At 40.4% G+C, this 20,600-nt stretch overlaps 1 protein-coding gene across 1 annotated transcript in view; it reads left to right on the top strand.

Annotated features, from left to right (window-relative positions):
* SLC9A9 (solute carrier family 9 member A9) overlaps positions 1-20,600 on the top strand; it is a 1,314,986-nt gene that overhangs the window by 496,574 nt on the left and 797,812 nt on the right. The window contains exon 9 of the mRNA XM_082249543.1: positions 19,707-19,795. Coding sequence (XP_082105669.1) covers positions 19,707-19,795 — 89 coding nt within the window. The remainder of the gene's footprint in view (positions 1-19,706; positions 19,796-20,600) is intronic.

The following is a 20,600-nucleotide window of genomic DNA, read 5'->3' on the forward strand; positions in this document are numbered from 1 at the left end:
CTCTCCATGCCAGGTGGTCCCTTCAGTCCACTCCAGTCCAAACAGCACTGACAGTTCGTTCCCAGCTTGCCTTGCTCCTGTCCCAGAGACCGGCGTACGAGGCTCTGGACACTCCATTTGGCTCCCTTACACCATGACATTACACAACACATTCAGGCACTGCCTCCATCAGACCCTCCCCCTTCCAGAACACACTGCAGCAATCACTAGGATAGATTAGGCCGGCTCCAGACTGGAAATGTGCATGCACAGTTCTGAGTTGAGTGTCACAGCCATAATTTTTACTGGCAACCTTTTCCTGTAACTGGCATTTACTGGCAGGAGAAAAGTGCCCAATTTTTACTGGTGGCCAGTAAAAATACTGACGGTTGACAACACTGGCATTAAGTCTGCTGGGGCTGCTGAGATCACATCTATGATGGCTGCACCCAGCAGCAATCTCAGGGCTTTTTGATGTTTACACAGGGAAGTTTTTACAGGTAAATCACATGCACAAAATACATTCAATGCAATCATATTGGAATATTATTGTTGAAATGAATGATCTGGTAACAGTCTTTAAACAGCCTCTTCTGGCAAATAATGTATATCATTCACAAGCAGGCTTAGGCTGTTCCCAAGCATGTTACTTAAAGGCATTAGTGTTTTTGATATTGCCCTTTTGATAAAGATCTGTTCCCCGGTATATGGCATTTTATTTTTTATTTTTTTTGCATTGATGCATGACCCATAGGGCAGTGCTCCACTCCCAAGCTCTTTGTTTAATTTTGAAGGAGCCCCATTGCTGTTCTTTTACAACAAAAAAACAAGCAGTCAGGGAAATGTAATTTAGTATGAAATGTTTTTTTTTTCTTTCTAAATGTAATTTTTGCCCAGGCATGTTATTTTAATATTTTACCTTTTTAAAGAGCTGCTCCCTGCAGAGCAATATTTAAACAAAAAAAATATAAAAATTGTGAAAGAAATGCAAATAATTTTAAAATATTTTAATGTATTGGAATGTGTTCTTACTTCTCAATGCCTGGTAATCTGCAGAGTAATCCCTGGTCAGTGATTATGAGCCAACTGTAACAACTGATGGTCAGAACCCCTACTTGTACCTGCCTACCTGTACTTGTGATTTTCACCAGACAAGAAGTAATAGAAGGTCTGCAACAAGGACAAAAGCTGTTTCTAACCTCCACTTACTCTACTAAATAAACATGTGTCTGTGTTCCTATCTGCCCTGTCACTGGGGAATTTTTTTTTTCAAACCGAGGCCCATATATCCCCATAATATATATATATATATTTTTTTTTTTTTTTACTTTTTCTTAGATTGTACACTTTAATGTGTGTTACTGGAATGTAAATGTACAGTATGTTGCCATTCATTCTTGAGAACGCTCCAAACATATATACTGCAAAAACAAATGGAGCTATGCTAAAGTACACCACAACACACATGTGAATGCTCTGTGCTTTGGTGGGCTTAGTTGCCAAAAAAAGTGCAGGTGTGATTTTAACATGCATGCATTAAGATGTGAATAGACTCCATCGCTGTTGCAGAAACATGCTCCATTGCAAACACATTCTCAAAATAAATACTTCTACCTCTTAATCCATGTATTTGAGCAGGATATTGCTAGATTAAAGAAGAACTGAACACTGGGAGCTGTGCCCAAAAAAGAATGGCAGAGGGCAAAGGACTAGTCATCAGTATTGCATGTGGCCTCCAAAAATACTCACCTTTCCTCCATTACTGACATGCCAGGCCTTGTTCTGCACTAGTTCTTTGTTGGAGATGACCATTTTGATAGAGGAATGGCGTTGCTTCCAGCCAACAGCAAAGTGACATCACCAAATCTTGCTCCATAGCTTTCAAAGATAGTAAGGTTAGCAATACATTTGATTTTACACTGCAGATATACAGCTCTAAGGCTAGAGGCACTGGAAGTGCAGGAGGAATTTTAAAAAAGGTAAATATTTCAGGGCACTGCTTAGGCACAATTAGCATTTGTAGATGGTCCATCTACATGTCAAATCTCCACTTTTGAGGTCTTTTCATCAGCTGAGCTGGCTTTTTCTCAGTCTTTGGTTCCCGGCACTGACAGGTTTACTTTGGGAAGCCACCTATGACTGCTTGCAGATTAACAGCCTTTCTTCCCACTGTACATGCATGTGAATGGTCCCGCAGCCTTCTGGGACCTATGACATGTCCCAGGAGGCTGGAGAGGGAGGGGGGGCAAATTTCCATTTGGATCCGTGTTGAAATCTGACCGGAAGTGAGAACTAGTACTTGTCAAATACAGGTACTCACCCCCCCCCCCCAAAAAAAAAAAAAAAAAAAAAAGTAAAGCCCCAAAACCTAAAGAGGGGGAGGCAGACACATGAATCTTCCCTTTTTGGGTATGACTTGTGTTTGTTCTGTGCAAGTGGAGTGACAAACTAGTAGAAGTCACCATGCTGGGATCTTCTCCAAGATGAAAAAGTTTCTTTATTTTTTCTTTACAATTAGGGGGAAAAATCTCCAACTAACATTTAAACAGCTCATTTTTTATAACAGCAGAGGTATAATGGCACACAGAGAGCCTGTATAGTTCACATCAGGCACTCTGAAACCAGAAAACGCTTGTGTGACTAGAGAGTAATAATAATTCCCAGCCTTTGAATAGAAAAACTGTAGTATTTCAGCAGCTCCCCAGAGATGCACAGTACATCCACTCAACATCCACATCCACTCAGTATCTAATGTACACTGCTCAAAAAATTAAAGAAACACTTTAAAAACACATCAGATCTCAATGGAGAAAAATAATGTGCTTTATATCTATTGGATAACTATACTGATATGGTCTCAATCATTTATGGCAAACCTTGGCACCCCACATGTTTTGGAACTACATTTCCCATGATGCTCATGCACTCTGCAATGTAGGTGAGCATTATCGGAAATGTAGTTCCAAAACATCTGGATTGTCAAGGTTCGCCATCACTAGTCTAGGTAATGTGTTAGGAATGAAAGGATGCCACATCGTTTGATGGAAATGAATTTTATCAACCTACAGAGGGCTGAATTCAATGACACCCTGAAAATTAAAGTGAAAAAATTATGCAGCAGGCTAGTCCATTTTGCTGAAATTTTATTGCAGCAACTCAAAATGGTAGTTTGTATGGTCCCCACCTGCTTGTATGCATGCCTGACAACATCGGGGCATGCTCCTAATGAGACGATGGATGGTGTCCTGGGGTATTTCCTCCCAGATCTGGACCAGGGCATCACTGAGCTCCTGAACAGACTGAGGTGGAACCTGGCCTCGTCGGATGGACCGAAACATAATATCCCAGAGGTGTTCTATTGACTGTAGGTCAAGCGAGCATGGAGCTCATTCAGTGGTATCAATTCCTTCATCCTCCAGGAACTGGCAGAATACTCTCGCTACAAGAAGCCAGGCATTGTTGTGCACCAGGAGGAACCCAGGACCCACTGCACCAGCGTAGGGTCTGACAATGGTTCCAAGGATTTCATCCTGATACCTAATGGCAGTCAGGGTACCATTGTCTAGCCTGTAGAGGTCTGTGTGTCCCTCCATGGATATGCCTCCCCAGACCATCACTGACCCATCACCAAACTGGTCATGTTGAACGATGTCACATGTGCTCAGGGTGAACATGTTCCCATCTGTGAAAAGGACAGGGCGCCAGTGGCGGACCTGCCAATTCTGGTGTTTAATGGCAAATGGTTAAGAATCCTCTATGGCCCTGTCCAGCTCTCCTAGAGTAATTGCCTGTCTCCTGGAATCCCCTCCATGCTCTTGAGACTGTACTGGGAGACACAGTAATACTTCTGGTAATGGCACATATTTGTGAGCCATCCTGGAGATGTTGGACTGCCTGTGCAACCTCTATAGGGTCCAGGTATCGCCTCATGCTACCAGTAATGGCACTGACCCTAGCCAAATGCAAAACTAGTGAAAAACAGTCAGAAAAGATGAGTAAGGAAAAAATGTCAGTGGCCTCCATTCCTGTTTTTGGAGGTTGTCTCATTGTTGTCCATCTAGTGCACCTGTTGTTAATTTCATTACCAGCACTGTAGCTGAAACTGATTAACAACCCCCTCTGCTTATTAACCGATCAGATCACTATCCCAGGAGTTTAATTGACTTGATGCTATGCTCTGATTAAAAAGTGTTCCTTTAATTCTTTTGAGCAATTTATATTGTACTATCTATCGTACCACATAAAATCTTTTAACATCTCTTTGGCTATTTTAGGTAGCTACTTTAAGTTCTTTACTTACCTTGTCTACATCAATAAAGTTGTAGCTATTGTTTTTACGTTAGTGAGAATTTTCAAATCCTGGTTAAAGGAACACTCAAATATAATTGTACTGTTTATTGGTAAGATAATGACTCTCTGAAGATAGTGTAACAGCTGTAAAACTATCCTGTACAACCATTACTGCTAATGCTCATAGCTGCTAAACTGCAGTCAATATGCCATAACAACTGACAGGCCATTTACACTCTGCTTAATTTGTATTGTTCAAACATAGTAAAAGAGGCATTTGGTGCTGATTGTAAATTTTAAAGGGAGATTCCAGTTTTACTGAGTAAAAATCATAACATTCTGATCAGCTGTAAAGTTCCAAGGATCTCAGAAACTTCATTGCAGATCCTTCCCTTCATCATTTTTTACATATTGAGTTAGGCTATGCCAGTGCACCTGCTAAAATCTTTTAGAATTAAAATGTATGAATTTCAGGCATAACAAGAATAAAATCATGACAAAGAGAAAGGGCCCTGGCTGGACTAGCATACAATGTAAAATATGAGCAAATGCTGGATAGATAGTAGAGATCACAGTGTCTGGTGATGTTGAAAATTGATTACTTGCTAATAAATGAATATGGTAGATAGGGCGGGCAGTGTTAAAGAGGTGATTGTTGATGGATGGGTTATGCATTTGAAAGATGAAGAATAAACTAGTACAATAAAGGAGAGAATTGCAGGGAATTGAAGCATCCATAGAGAAATCTTGGAGCTCTGCATAGATTGAGGGTATGAATAAATTAGGTCAGTGGAAGAACATGGTTTGGTAGTGCATGTGAATGCAATAATAAATATGTTCTGTAGTTGAAAAGTGTATTCTGAAGTGTTTTAAGGCAAATCATAGCAACTTAAACTTGTTCTGAGTTGAAGCTAGTGAGGAATTTGGCAGAAAGGGCAGTAACCAGGGCATAGTGTGAGTGATAGACAGTTCTAGATGCACGTGTGATAAATTGTGTGAATAAAAGTCTTGTTAGTGGAAGACTAAATAGAAGAATACTGCAGTAGCCATGCTAGAAATTATGAGTTTGTAGACTATGACTCCCTATAGTTCGGAAGCTGCATATTTTGAAGTTGCGGTAGCAGAAAATGTTCTAGTCATCAACTCTGACATTGATACAGCAAACATGTAGACTATATGACATTATTGATTATGATTAGAGAGATGTCAGACGGTAATATGGTAGGTAGGTCAAGGAGAGATTATATTTAACTCAGTTTTCAGGTTAACTACTGTACTTGCTGACCAGGCTTTTTCTGGCACTGTTTACAAGTTTAAATCAGTATTTGTTGCTAGAAAACATTAGAACATTATACATTTTTTTTTTTTTAGCTGAGACCATAGCGAATAAAACAGCGATCGTTGCAATTTTTTTATGTCACACAGTATTTACACAGCAGTTTTGCAAACACAGTTTGTTTGGAAAAAATACACTTTAATGTATTAAAAAAAAAAATAGTTACCCCAATTTTTTGTATAACGCAAAAGATGGTGTTATGCCAAGTAAATTGATGCCGAACATGTTTCCAATTTGTATGGAAAAAATACACTTTAATGAATTAAAAAAAAAAATGCAGCAGTTACCCCAATTTTTTGTATAACGCAAAAGATGTTGTTATGCCAAGTAAATAGATACCTAACATGTTTCCAATTTGTATGGAAAAAATACACTTTAATGAATTTTAAAAAATGCAACAGTTACCCCAATTTTTTGTATAACGCAAAAGATGTTGTTATGCCAAGTAAATAGATACCTAACATGTCACGTCACCTGACATGCCACACTTTAAAATTGCACACACTTGTGGAATGGCATCAAACCATAATACTTAAAAATATCCATAGGATATTTTAAATGCCTTTTATAGATTATCTGTTTAGAGTTACAGAGGAGGTCTAGTGCTGGAACTATTGCTCTTGCTCTAAAGTTAATGGCGATACCTCACATGTGTGGTTTGAATGCCGTTTTATATGCATTTACATATTTTATTATTTATTTTACTTTTTATTTTTACACTATCCCTTTTTTTTCCCACTTTTATTCCTATTATAAGGAATGTAAACATCCCTTGTAATAGAAAGAAGGATGACAGGTCCTCTTTATGGAGAGATCTGGGGTAAACAAGACCCCAAATCTCTTGTTTACTTTTATAAGCAAAGAATCCAAAAACATTTTTTTTGATCTTTCGCTTGGACTGGAAGTGATGTCATAACATCGCTTTGGTCCTCCAAGGCCATAGAGTCGATCAAAGAATGGTAACTTTTTGATGGCCTATGGATTCAGCCAGTAAGCCCAAGAAACACCAGCGAGGGCCTCCCCTTCCACGGCTTCGGAATTCGGCCCGCTCGGACCGGTTTCATTAGAAATCCGGCCACCTGCTGAAAAAAACAGTACGGGGGTTATGACTGATATCTTCATCCACAACCCTGGTAAACCACTTGCAGACCACAACCTATATATATACATATTGCGATAGGCCAGTGGTTAAGCTACCCGTACCCCTTAGAAAGTTATGAAGAAGGGGCAGACAGGCAATTTTCAAGGATAGGTAAGACTAGTATTAAAATGGTGTAAACCCAAAACCAAAAATGTAACATATTGCAGATTACCAAACTTTAGATTTAGTGGCTGTATTAATTTTCTTTGTTTGTTTTCTTTTTTTTGTATTCGTTTTTTAGTTGTTTTTTTTTTCCCTCTGTTTTCCCCTGGTGATCTGACCAGTAATTCACCTCCTGTATTATACAGACACCACTCTGGATGCAGGAGCACAGGGGGGGGGCACATTTGGACAGCAGTATTGTAAGTCTGGTTTGAGGGGAGTGTTAGATGTACTATCAGATTTAAATAGAGTAACAAATTGAAGCCAAACTCCAGTTCAAACTTTATAATTAGGCACAGCATTGTTTTTTCTCTTTGAGATAAAGTTTTTATATAAATAAATAAATAAAAGTTGAACATTTTAGACATCCTTGCCAGTGTTAAATGGTCTGTCTCATTCTTGTAACTCTGAGAGAGCTTTTCTTTTGAAAAACAACATACTTACCTGTTGATTCCAAAGATGAAAATAGAAGAAAGAAAGCTTAAAAAGGCAACTAATGCTGCCATCACATACAAGAATTGGTAAGCTGCAGTATAATAAATGTTTGCTTTTGAGTTTACTACTGCTTTAAATGTTTTATTTTCTTTATGATTGTTAAGACTTTATGCAGGTTTTCTGATTACCTCCCACACCCCAACAACAAAGTGGTAAGTTAACCGGTTTACGACCGCCCGCCGCAGATATACTGCAGCAGGCAGCCGCTCCCAGGCAAATCGCCGGACATGTACGGTGCCAACCCCCGCTCGTCAGCGGGTAACCCGGTGCAACGGGCAGGCGGTTCCGTTTGCCGCCTGGCACCCTCGATCGTTTCACTCTGAGAGAGAAGGACGGTTGGCTGTTGTAAACACAGCCGACCGTCCTCCCTGGGATGATCATAGAACCCATGTGATCCTGCTATATAGGATCACATGTCTCTATGGTCATTTCAGAAGGCACACCCCCCCCACAGTTAGAATCACTCCCCTAGGCTCACATTTAACCCCTTGATCACCCACAAGGTTAACCCCCTACCTGCCAATGGCATTATTACAGTAACAGTGCATATTTTAGCACTGATTACTGTAGTAATGTCACTGGTACCCCCAAAAGTGTAAAAAATGTCAGTTAGGGGTCCGATCTGTCCGTCGCAATGTCGCAGTCCTGAAAAAAAATCACAGATCGCCGCCATTACTAGTAAAAAAAAACAATAAAAACGACATAAATCTTTAGTTAGTAGACACGATAACTTTTGTGCAAACCAATCAAAATACGCTTATTGCGATTTTTTTTTTTTTTTACCAAAAATATGTAGCAGAAAACAAATTGGCCTAAAATGTTAAAAAAATTAGATTTTTACATTTTTTGGGGGGAATGTCATAAAGCAGAATGTGAAAAATATTGTTTTTTTTTTTTTTCAAAATTGTCGCTCTTTTTTTGTTTATAGCGCATAAAATAAAAAACACACAGGTGATCAAATATCACCAAAAAAAAACTCTATTTGTGGGAAAAAAAGGACGTAAATTTTGTTTGGGTACAGCGTCGCACGACCTGCAATTGTCCGTTAAATTAACGCAGTGCCGAATCGCAAAATTGGGCCTGGTCAGGAAGGGGGAATATTCTTCCGGGCTTAAAGTGGTTAAAATGGAATCATAGCAAGGTCAGGGGTAGGAAGCTGTTGTCATAATGTTTGTATATGCACAGTAATTTTGTAAGTTATGGCAGACTCACCTCTGTGTTTGCCTTCCTCAAGCACACACAGTTCAGAGCTGCCCCCACCTCTGCTTTTTTTTCCCACCGCTTCTTTGCAATTGGGCATCCCTCCTCTGTGGCTATTGGACTGTCACTGATGATGTAACTCCTGCACATTTATACTGAAGTTACATCTTCCCAGCACCAGGCTCCATTGTTGACAATTTACAGATACTGGGATTGGACTTGGAAATATAAACGTTACTGAGTGTGTGTCTTAAAGCAATGTACATTAGATAAAATATGCTAGGAGCAAGGACAAGCAGAGACATGCAAAGTCTCTTTCGACAAAAAAAATGATTTCCTAACAATTTTTCCTCTGTAACAGAAAAAAAAATAAAAATAGTGCTTGCATATCCGTTCTAAAGATTGCATTTTTTGAAATGCTTCATTTTATGTATTCTGTAAAACATTGTGTACCATTTTGGTGGTATGTAAATATTGGAAATCTATACTAAACAGAAAGCTAAAGGAAAGTTTATATTTAACAAGGGTTTAGTAAAAAACAAAAGTTCTAAGGTCATGCTTTGGAGTTTAGAAGATCATAAGAAAGACCCCTTCAAGCTTGTATTCCTCTAGGACAGGTGGATTATGTGTAGATGATTTTGTATTTTAGCCAGATTCAAGCACTTTTTGGGACTTGCAAGCTGAATGATAGCATATGATGTCATCGGCAGCTGCTATTACTGCAAACCCCAAGACCACGATGGCTTCCAAAATTAGCTTTAATGGCTATGCAGACCCACTTATCTTGCTAAGATTGATATTTATAGAGGCTCCTGATAATCCTGAAACCACAGAAGCCACAAACATTGTACGGCTGATGTGTCAGCTTCCTGTTTGTTTATGGTATCCTAACATCAATTTACCAGATGCTCTTCTGCAAGTCTTTGTGAGTCATGAGATCCCTGTTTGCTGAGCCACAGCAAGGGGATTACTAGAAGATTTCCGCAGTTCATGTTGACACAGTGTCTACTGTAATACCCTAACTGGTACAGGAATACCATAGAGCTTATGGTATAGCTATTATAATTCTTGTTACAAGAGATATAAATAGAAAATAAATGTGTACTGCGCTTTCAGTATTTAATTAATAGGATGTCATGACATGAGGTTTCTGTCTAAATTTTCCTGTTAAAAGTTTTCTAATAAACATACTAGTTTTAGTTTTCCTTTTATGTACACTAAACAATATTGTCTGCTTTACTTAAAGCGGAGTTCCACCTAAAAAAAAAAAAAAAAAAAATTACATAAAAATACCCCCGGGACAGTCAGGGCTAGTGCATTCCACAATGGATGGCCTCTGAACTGTCCCGGGTTGCACTTACCTGCAAGAAGAAATACTTACCTTGAAAATGTCTTCTCCAGCGCCGCCATCTCAGGTGTGGGTAGCTTGAAGCCAGCGCGATCCTCTTCTGCGTCTTCTTCTGTCCTCTTCAGTCCCACGATGCACTGCGCCGGCCCCGCCGTCACTTCCGGGGCTGCAGCGTCATCCCTGCACAGCTTCTGGGCATGCCCAGAAGCTGTTTAGCAAGGTATGACGGCGCCTGCACCGGAACTGACGTCGGGGCCGGTGCAGGCACATTGATTCCTGGGAGCGATGACGTTCAGCTCCCAGGAATCATTGCAAGCCAGGAAGTGACGACGGGCCGTGGCCGCCGAGGGAGAAAGAGGAAGTAAGGTGAGTATGTGTTCTTCTAAAACAAGGTAAGTGAATTAAAAAAAAAAATGCGAGTATCCATTTGTTTTACAGGTGACCCGGGACAAGAAGATGGACAAAAGTAAAATTTTAGGGTGGAACTCCACTTTAAAGGTACCCAGTGCTGCAGTGTCCAATTTGAACACTGCTCCCCTGGTGACACCTACAGAGTCTGCAAAGAAACAATGTTCCTCTCATCCTCCACTCAATCTGTACAGTGGCACAGCCACGCAATGCCACCTACTGAATGGAGGATAGACCTTAAATCACAATGTGGTATCAACAGAATCCATACAGACTAGCGATGGAAAGAAATGATGGCCTAAACAGGCACATGATTATAATAAAAGGCGGGCTGTGTGACCAAGAAAGTTGTAGCTTGGTCTGTCCTCTCATACTTCCTATAACTCCCTATTGGATTGTCAAGCTAGGTCTCCCGAAAAAAGCTGGTAGAGAGTTGCAGCATGGGAAAGGACAATCCTTGACTTTCTCAGCACATTTCTGGATTTGTTAAAGTGCTCAGGATTCAAGGCTTTCCATGGCAGTAGAAATGTTAAGCCAAGGTAAACCTAATTGTACCCAATTCAGACTGCTACTTCACTGTACTCAAGAAAAAGAAAGATTTGCTGTAATTGCAGTTTGAATGTTCTAAAAAAAAACACGTACTAACTGCTCTTTCACACATACATTTTAAAAGGTACACAATTTATGTGCTCTTTTATTGTGAGCATTTTTATACTTGCATCTGCATTGCGATTTTGTTTTTCCAGTAAAGGTCAGACAACACATAAGTTCTTTGTTCCGCTTGATTTATAGTTGTCCCTACTAGGTGCTGTATATATCAGAGATAAGTGTGAGATGGGAGAATGAGAAAGGAGCAGTGACATTCTTGGGGGTGTATTGATGACTCAAATGCTTTAATTAGCAGAAGTCAAGTGACCCAAAATAATGTTCTTGTCCTCCAATAATAATCCATACACATCCGCTTCTTAATGGCCCTGCAATCTGTCTTTTTTTTTTTAAATGTTTCTTAGGCTTCTTTCACACGGCCGCTCTGTGTGAAAGGTCCGCTGCGGGACTTTTTTTTTTTTTTTCCACAGAGCAAACATTTCTGTCATCCGCTCCGTGTGCACGCATATCATCCCATCCGTTTGCGGATGATATGCGGACATAATGTAAGTATATGGCACTGCGGATGTCAGCGGATGACACCGCTGACATCCGATTTTCCTTCCTTTCCGTTTTTTACACGGATGAAAAAATAGGGTTCTGTTCTATTCGAAAAAACGGAACAGAACTGAAAGGAGGAAAATCGGATGTCAGCGGATGGTATTCCGCTGACATCCGCAGTGCCATTCACTTACATTATGTCCGCAAATCATCCGCAAAAAAATAGGATGATTTGCGGACACACGGAGCGGCCGTGTGAAAGGACCCTTACTGTGTTTTCTGCCTCCTTGTGGCTTCTGTGAGCTCTTGATCCTATCCTTTTTGCACCTCACTTCCGTTTATTTGGAATGAGCAGTGCATGTTAGTTGCAGTCATGTGCACTGCTCCATTCACACTACAAATCCCATAGTCCCTAGTCCATCTTAGGAGTGAGCAAGAGATGGTGGCTATGTTCCTACATACAGTACAGTAGGGACAGTAGAGAACAAATGTAGCCACGCTCTAACAGGAAGTCAGATCACAACAAAATAAAAAGGAGTTTGGTGATTTGGAGAAGACTAAGAACAATAGAAAGTATGTTTCTGAGTTAAGAATACATACATAAATAAATATATATATATATATATACAGTACAGACCAAAAGTTTGGACACACCTTCATATTCAAAGAGTTTTCTTTATTTTCATAACTATGAAAATTGTAGAGTCACACTTCAAGAAGTAGTCACCTGAAATGGTCTTCCAACAGTCTTGAAGGAGTTCCCAGAGATGCTTAGCACTTGTTGGCCCTTTTGCCTTCACTCTGCGGTCCAGCTCACCCCAAACCATCTCAAATGGGTTCAGGTCCGGTGACTATGGAGGCCAGGTCATCTGGCGCAGCACCCCATCACTCTCCTTATTGGTCAAATAGCCCTTACACGGCCTGGAGGTGTGTTTGGGGTCATTGTCCTGTTGAAAAATAAATGATGGTCCAACTAAACGCAAACCGGATGGAATAGCATGCCGCTGCAAGATGCTGTGGTAGCCATGCTGGTTCAGTATGCCTTCAATTTTGAATAAATCCCCAACAGTGTCACCAGCAAAGCACCCCCACACCATCACACCTCCTCCTCCATGCTTCACGGTGGGAGCCAGGCATGTAGAGTCCATCCGTTCACCTTTTCTGCGTCGCACAAAGACACGGTGGTTGGAACCAAAGATCTCAAATTTGGACTCATCAGACCAAAGCACTGATTTCCACTGGTCTAATGTCCATTCCTTGTGTTCTTTAGCCCAAACAAGTCGCTTCTGCTTGTTGCCTTTCTTTAGCAGTGGTTTCCTAGCAGATATTCTACCATGAAGGCCTGATTCACACAGTCTCCTCTTTTCAGTTGTTCTAGAGATGTGTCTGCTGCTAGAACTCCGTGTGCCATTGACCTGGTCTCTAATCTGAGCTGATGTTAACCTGCGATTTCTGAGGCTGGTGACTTATTCTTCACAGCAGAGGTGACTCTTGGTCTTCCTTTCCTGGGGCGGTCCGCATGTGAGCCAGTTTCTTTGTAGCGCTTGATGGTTTTTGTGACTGCACTTGGGGACACTTTCAAAGTTTTCCCAATTTTGCGGACTGACTGACCTTCATTTCTTAAAGTAATGATGGCCACTCGTTTTCCTGTACTTAGCTGCTTTTTTCTTACCATAATACAAATTCTAACAGTCTATTCAGTAGGACTATAAGCTGTGTATCCACCTGACTTCTGCACAACACAACTGATGGTCCCAACCCCATTTATAAGGCAAGAAATCACACTTATTAAACCTGACAGGGCACACCTGTGAAGTGAAAACCATTTCACGTGACTACCTCTTGAAGTGTGACTCTACAATTTCCACAGTCATGAAAATAAAGAAAACTCTTTGAATGAGAAGGTGTGTCCAAACTTTTGGTCTGTACTATATATATATATATATATATATATATATATATATATATAATATATTATTATTATTATTTAAACAGATGTAGCCCTGTTATGGGAGGGGGGGGCATATGAAGTTGTCCTCTCCACACAGGCTATGGTGCTAACCTACAGGTAACCAAATGAGCCAGAGCCTTCGCTAAAGGAAGAGTGGACTATGAATATATAATTGCCATTGCCTCCACCTAGAACAGGGCTCCAGCGTATGTAGAGGTGATCTCTTTCTAGGAAAATAAGTAGTAACTCACCCAAAATAACTGACAGCAGTAGTACTAATACACACACCATAGATTTCTAAGAGTAAAGATATGCAGACACACCAGTATGTGATTAGTGTAACTTTATATATGATAAAGTGATGGCATTACATACAACCAAAGAAATAACAGGAAGAATGTACATATGTCTGAGAAGAACAGTGTATATATGTATCTATATATATCCTTATATATAACTAAAGGCCTTTAACACCAATACCTCCAATTAGGCACTGTGGCACAGTTCAGTTGCAGGGGCACCTGATGAGCTGACTTGTAAGGCATAACACAATCCGGCTTGAGAAGACGAACGCCGACGCAACTGTGGAGCGGTGGATTCCTGATGATGCTTGTGCAGACGAATACACTGATGCCAATGAAGTCTGGAACCCACCACCTGCAACCCAAATCAGGCCTATCTAGCCTCTATTGGTCCCTAACCTTTTCCTCCTCACTTCAGTTTATTTGGAATGAGCAGTGCATGTTAGTTGCAGTCATGTGCACTGCTCCATTCACACTACAAATCCCATAGTCCCTAGTCCATCTCAGGAGTGAGCAACAGATGGTGGCTATGTTCCTACATACAGTACAGTGGGAACAGTAGAGAACAAATGGCGAAGATGTCTGAAACAAACCACCTGCAAGGCAAATCAGACCTATCTAGCTTATCTCTTGGTCCCTAACCTGACTATCAATGTTACCGGGCCGCTACCTATCTAAATGGCCATCAGAAGCCTATCCTGTTGCTACCCTGAGCTGTTTACTGTTCCCTAGGCTAATACCAGCTAGGAACCCCACAGACCAAAAAGGGACACTGTTGCTTTAAATAATGAAGCTGTAGATATACACTTTAACACAAACCAGTCACTTGGTTATAATCAAATGAGCTTTGGTCTCATACACTTGAGAATAGCCCAAGTATAGATAGAGATAGAAAGTTTCAGTGAATCAGAGAAGCCTCTAACAGATATCTCTGATCCCCACACAGGAGTGCTCACATGGAAGTGACAGTAAAGGCCCGTACACACGTACCGATTGTCGGCCGAACGATCGGCCGATTTTCGGCTTGTTAGTATGATGCTTCCGACAGCCGACAGCGCACTTTCGGCCGAAAAGAATCTGTCGTGCAAGCATTAAAATTTTTGTTGGCCAACACCAGAACGGCCGATTGTTCGCCAGTCAGTACAAAATTCGGCCGACAGACAGCAGATTTGCAAGACTGGGCATGCTCAGAAAAGACAAAAGACCAGGAAAGTTAACCATCACATGACATCACTTCTGCAGTCGGCTGTTGTTGGCCGACAAAATTCATGTGCAGTCTTTTGCAGTTTTCAACAGACAAGACAGCCCTCGGACAAAAGACGGCCGATCATTCGGCCGACGATCGGTACGTGTGTACGGGGCTTTATATAACAAACAGTGAGCTACAAAGTGCAATAATACTTGTCCCTTTTCAATGTGGATGGACACAACACAAAATCAGCCTCCAGAACTTCTAGCTTGCACAGCATGGGGCTGGCCACAGTATATATATAAGATCTATCCTTGAAGGGTTTCCTGACCTTTAAGCAGGGACAGGAAACAACCTATTAACAGGAAGAATCTGTTTGTAACAAGAACTCTATGGTAGTTACCAGGCATAAATGTAAACCACCTTTTTTTTTTTTTTTAACAGTGTCACTTTAAGTGCCAAAATTGGGGCTGTTGACAGCTATGGATGCTTTCTAGGGTGCTGATTTTAACTTTTTTTTTTTTTTTTTAAGGACACACAGTGTATACCTTAATGTCTATTTTATTTTTCCTTTAATAAAAGGGAGAGAAAATTAATTCTTTTCTGCCATGCATCACCTTCAGCTACTTATTTTAAGCTTTTTTTAAAAAAAAAATTTAAATACCAAAGAAGCCCACACTGTATTTAGCAACGTGTGACCTTAATAATCTTCCATTTTACTTTGCCTCGGGTTGTATGCGATTATAATGTGATGTACAGTAGCAGTAGTAGTAGTAGCCATTTAGGAATTACAAATGCACAAATATGAAACAATTACATTCAAGCCGCAGGTGATGCTTGCTTAATTTCATCATAGTAAGGAGTTTGAAGCAGGATGATTCCCAGCAGTGTAATAGTGGATGCAAACATTGTGTTTCTCTCTGCTGTCAATGGCTCTTTAACAGCTGTGTGGAGTTAATGATGTTTAAAAAACACTTCATTAGATATAGTTCCTTGGCTTAGGATGCAAGTCAGTTAACTGGTACAGCACATCATACAGCAAGTGTTATAAGTGCAGCTGCAGGGTCCTGTCACAGACACAGAAATCTGCATTTTCTGGAGGGATTTGTGACTGAGTCACTGTAAATCCTTAGAGGTTATGATGCCCTACTTGGGAACATCTCAGTTTGAAAATATAGCAGCTAAACAGCTCTAGAGATTGGCTTGTTTTATAAAAAAAATATAATTAAAAATGTCTCCTGAGAAGTGTACAACTTTTTAAACTTGTTATACCTTATCAGACACTTCCCATGTTGCCACTGTACATATAGGTTAAAGAAATGTGAAAAAGATTGTATTTTTGGACATTTGTGAGTGATCGTTGTTCAAGAAGCTCTGCATTGTGGGTTGGAGAATGTAGTATTTACTAAAGAAAGCTTTTCTTGTTTTCTGTCACTTGCTTGTCACCAACATGGGCAATTAAAACGGAGCATAGGATGAAAAAAAGGTAAACTCATAGATTGATTTACTAAGCGGGTAGAGCAGGTTTACTTTTCAAAGTTTTGACTTAGCTTAGTGATGGGGTGAAAATTATTTTTGCAAAAAGTGCGCAATCATGTGCAAGGCAAAAAAGATATATGTTTGGGTGACTAAAGGTAGTAGAACTTCATCTCATTCACTAAGCAAGGTAATTCATGTTGCTACGTAAAGTGCCTATACTGCTTTAGTAAATTAACTCCAGACTTTTAGGCAGCTGACGTTCTCTGCAAAATTATTTTGTAAAACTTGAGCTGTCCTCTCCCACCTTCCACCTGTTTCACTGAGACTGCCCATCACCAGGGCTTTTTTTTTAGCGGGAAACACAGTTCCAGCACCTCCAGCACTGAATGTATGTAATGGCAAGGTGTGCTGAGGTGTGCAGGGTCTATTAACCACTTTACCACTAGAGCATTTTGCTGTCTTACATCTGGGCCACTTTTTGCGATTCGGCGCTGTGCGACTTTAACTGACAATTGCGCGGTCATGCAACACCATACCCAAACAAAATTTACGTCCTTTTTTTCCCACAAACAGAGCTTTCTTTTGGTGGTATTTGATCACCTGTGCGATTTTTACTTTTTGCGCTATAAACAAAAAAAGAGCGTTTATTTTGAAAAAATAACAATATTTTTAACATTTTTTTATATGAAATTCCCCCCAAAAAAGATGTAAAAACCATTTTTTTTTTAAATTTTTGGCCAATTTGTTTTCTGCTACCCATGTTTGGTAAAAAAAATCGCAATAAGCGTATTTTGATTGGTTTGCGCAAAAGTTATTGCGTTTACTAACAAAGGGAAAGATTTATGTAATGGCGGCGATCTGCGATTTTTTTTTGCGGGACTGCGGAATTGCGGCAGACAGATCGGACCCTTAACTGACATTTTTGACACTTTTGGGGGTATCAGTGACATTACTGCAGTAATCAGTGCTATAAATATGCACTGTTACTGTAAAAATGACACTGGCAGGGAAGGGGTTAATTTTATTGGAGAGGGAGGGGTTAATGTATGCCTGGTGCTTACTGACGTGTGGGGGGGGAGGTGACTGTGTGAGACAGGGACAGATCGGATGTTCAGCTATGCTGAACACTCCGATCTGTCACTCCCTGTCACTGAGGAGATCCGCCCGCTCTGTTTACACAGGCGGGCGGATCTCCAAACTGGATTCCCCGACGATCGGGGCAGAATGATGTGATTCATAAATCATACACCTATATAGTCCAAAGGAACTTCTAAAAATGATATCACAAAGTCCAAAGAAAATTTTGTATGAAATCCTTATATGGAAAATCCTTAGGTGAGATATGATGAGCCTCTATTGAGTCTGGGAGAAGACCACTAGCTGTACAAACTCCTTACCAGAATGTGGAAAATCAAGTGCCCAATTGAAGAGTAAATTCCTCCAAGACGGGACCTATTGGGGTGCTCCTCTAGGACCAGGAACAAACTCAGCAAGCTCGACCCAAGTGCATGGAAAATAAAATGACAGATCCCATAGAATAATACTGCATATATGATTGTTGGATCAACTGTATATATACACCTAAGAGCAGTTCCACTAAAAGAAAGAGTTCTGTCAGAGAAACCTCCACCAACAATGCAGGCTGCTTACCAGATAGACTGTGTATTAAGCCGAAAAAAAGTGTGTTAAGCACAATCTGCTTACCAGAGATACACAGCTAAAGTGCAAATAGTATCCTTAGGAGTGGCCAAGAGTGTAACCACCTGAATCAGACAAGAAAGAACCACCACCGACACCACTGCTGCTTACCAGAAGCATATAATAAGAAGCCAAAGGTCAATCATCCAGTTCTTATATGTTGTTGGTCCGATGACAGATAACTCCAAAGGAATCCCCACACACGTCCAATCACGTAATTATGTGGAAACATCAACGTTTATTTAAGTTAAAAGAAGAGCAACTTACAAAAATTGAGAGCGTCTGTGTGTATGAGCTGCCGGCCGGCGACTCTTCCGTCCGTCCTCAACTCGTAGTGGTGACGTCAGCACGCTGCGACTATTGTTGCTAGTGGGGAATATATTGTTGCTGGGGAGAGGGGGGGTATGTTGCTGGAGGTCAATTGTTGCTGGGAGGAATCTACTGTTGAAGAAAAGGTCTATTGATGCTGGCTGCTGGAAGTTCTGTTGTTGCAGCTGGAGGTCTATCGTTAAAGGTGGATCTATTGTTCCTGGGGTGTCTATTGTTGTGGAGGATCTATTGTTGCTGGGGTGTACATTGTTGTGGGAGGATCTATTGTTATTGAGGGCATCTATTGTTGTAGGGGGATCAATTGTTGCTGGTGGGTCTATTGTTTTGGAGGTCTAATATTGCTGGAGGGGAATCTGTTGTTGCTGGGGATATAGTGTTGCTGGCTACAGGGGATCTATTTTACTGTGTTTCTTGTTATCAATAACACATTCCATACACATGTTTATCACCACAAAATAATACTTGGTTCTGTATTTTCTAAAAAGAGGTGGTACAGGAGGTGGGTAGGGGGGTGGAGACAAGGGGTGACTCGGAAAAGGAGAGTTCCTGCATGTATTTTCTGAGAAAAAAAGTCTTACCCTTCACACTAGATAATTTAATGGAAGGCATAAGATGGAGTGAGGTTAGTCTCACTCCATTCAGTTACATTCAGTAACCTGTGTCACTGGATCTACAAATCAAATTGAAACCTTCACTTACTGTATGTATTACATATTATACACAGAGTATGAATTACCTAGGCTTGTGATCGAATTATATTCAAGTAACTCTGACTCAAAAATGAAACTCCTAATAACATAGTTTCCTGCAAAGAATAAACTAGATAGCTCTCTCACTGCCTTGTGCAGTAAAGCCTCCATTAAGAGCCAAACATTTCCTCTTTACTGAAGAGGAATCGTCACCTGAAGTTTTTCTAAAAATGTACACCATTAGGAGAGTCAATGTAGTGTATTCTTTGTAGCGCTCAGTGGTATCTACCATCAAGACCCCTATGTCACTTCAGGACACAGTATTGATGCAGGGGTTGTTGGGAACAACTACAGTGTAAAGTGGAGAACACAGCAGATAGACATCCCTGAAAGCATCAGTTACTGAAAAACTTCAGGTGTTGACTCCTCTTCACTGGTGTGGTATTCAGCAGTGCGGGCAGTGTGAAGAGGTATTTTTTTTTTGCGGGTAACTGTTGAAATAGTTCAATATCGAAATGAGTTTCTATGTTAAAGAATTTTGTTTTATTTTTATTTTCTTGTAGGTATTGTGGCTGTCCTATTTTGCGGAGTCACACAAGCACATTACACCTATAACAACCTTTCTGAAGAGTCCAAGATGAGAACCAAACAGGTAGGACTAGAATACATATTACTGATATACTGGACAAGAAAAATTGTAACAAACTATTTTCATAAAAGCACGCTACCTGCATCTGGTAGATTGCTGGGATGATATGCTTGCTGCTTTTGACAACACCTACCAATTTTTTCTTCCCTCGTTTTTGTTTTATATATCAGCCTTAGAGCAAACCTTCACAGTAATCCCACCCTCAACAGCAACATATTAGGCACTTATCAGCCACTGGGAGAAACATAATGCCAGGTACTTTCAGGTATGGGTAAGCATACAACAAACACTGAAGCTTGGTAATTGTCCCAGAGCTGTCCAGACTTCAGAGGAGAGGCTGAAGTCTGGAGTGACTATGAGCTTACATGAAGGTTTGCTTTGCCCCACATGGGCAAAACCCAGGTTTACATTAAAGAGCACTACCCAAAGTTTTATAAAGACCATCTGAAAAATATGTAGAGTATGTGTACAGTCTGTTGAAACATCATTATTGTAATGCTTGCATCTTCTTTCTGGTATTAAAAAAAAAAAAAAAAAAAAAAAATCTGTTTCTGCCTTTTTATGCCCAGTCTACAATAACATCTGGCATCAAAGAAAAAGGCATTTTTTGGCATTCTTTATTTATATAAAGAAACACAGAGTGAGCAAAGTTTCGAGGCATCACCACCACACAACATACAAAGTCCAGAGACAGACATGAAAACCCCCTCAGATCTACAGTGCACTTGTAGTGCAGAGTGGATTTGCCTTTAGTAAACAAAACCCATGTGCCGTAATAGGCCTTGTTGTTCACATTAAGTCGCACCCA

Source organism: Pelophylax lessonae (genome assembly GCF_965119305.1).
Source record: "Pelophylax lessonae genome assembly, chromosome: 3".
NCBI classification, from domain to species: Eukaryota; Metazoa; Chordata; class Amphibia; order Anura; family Ranidae; genus Pelophylax; species Pelophylax lessonae.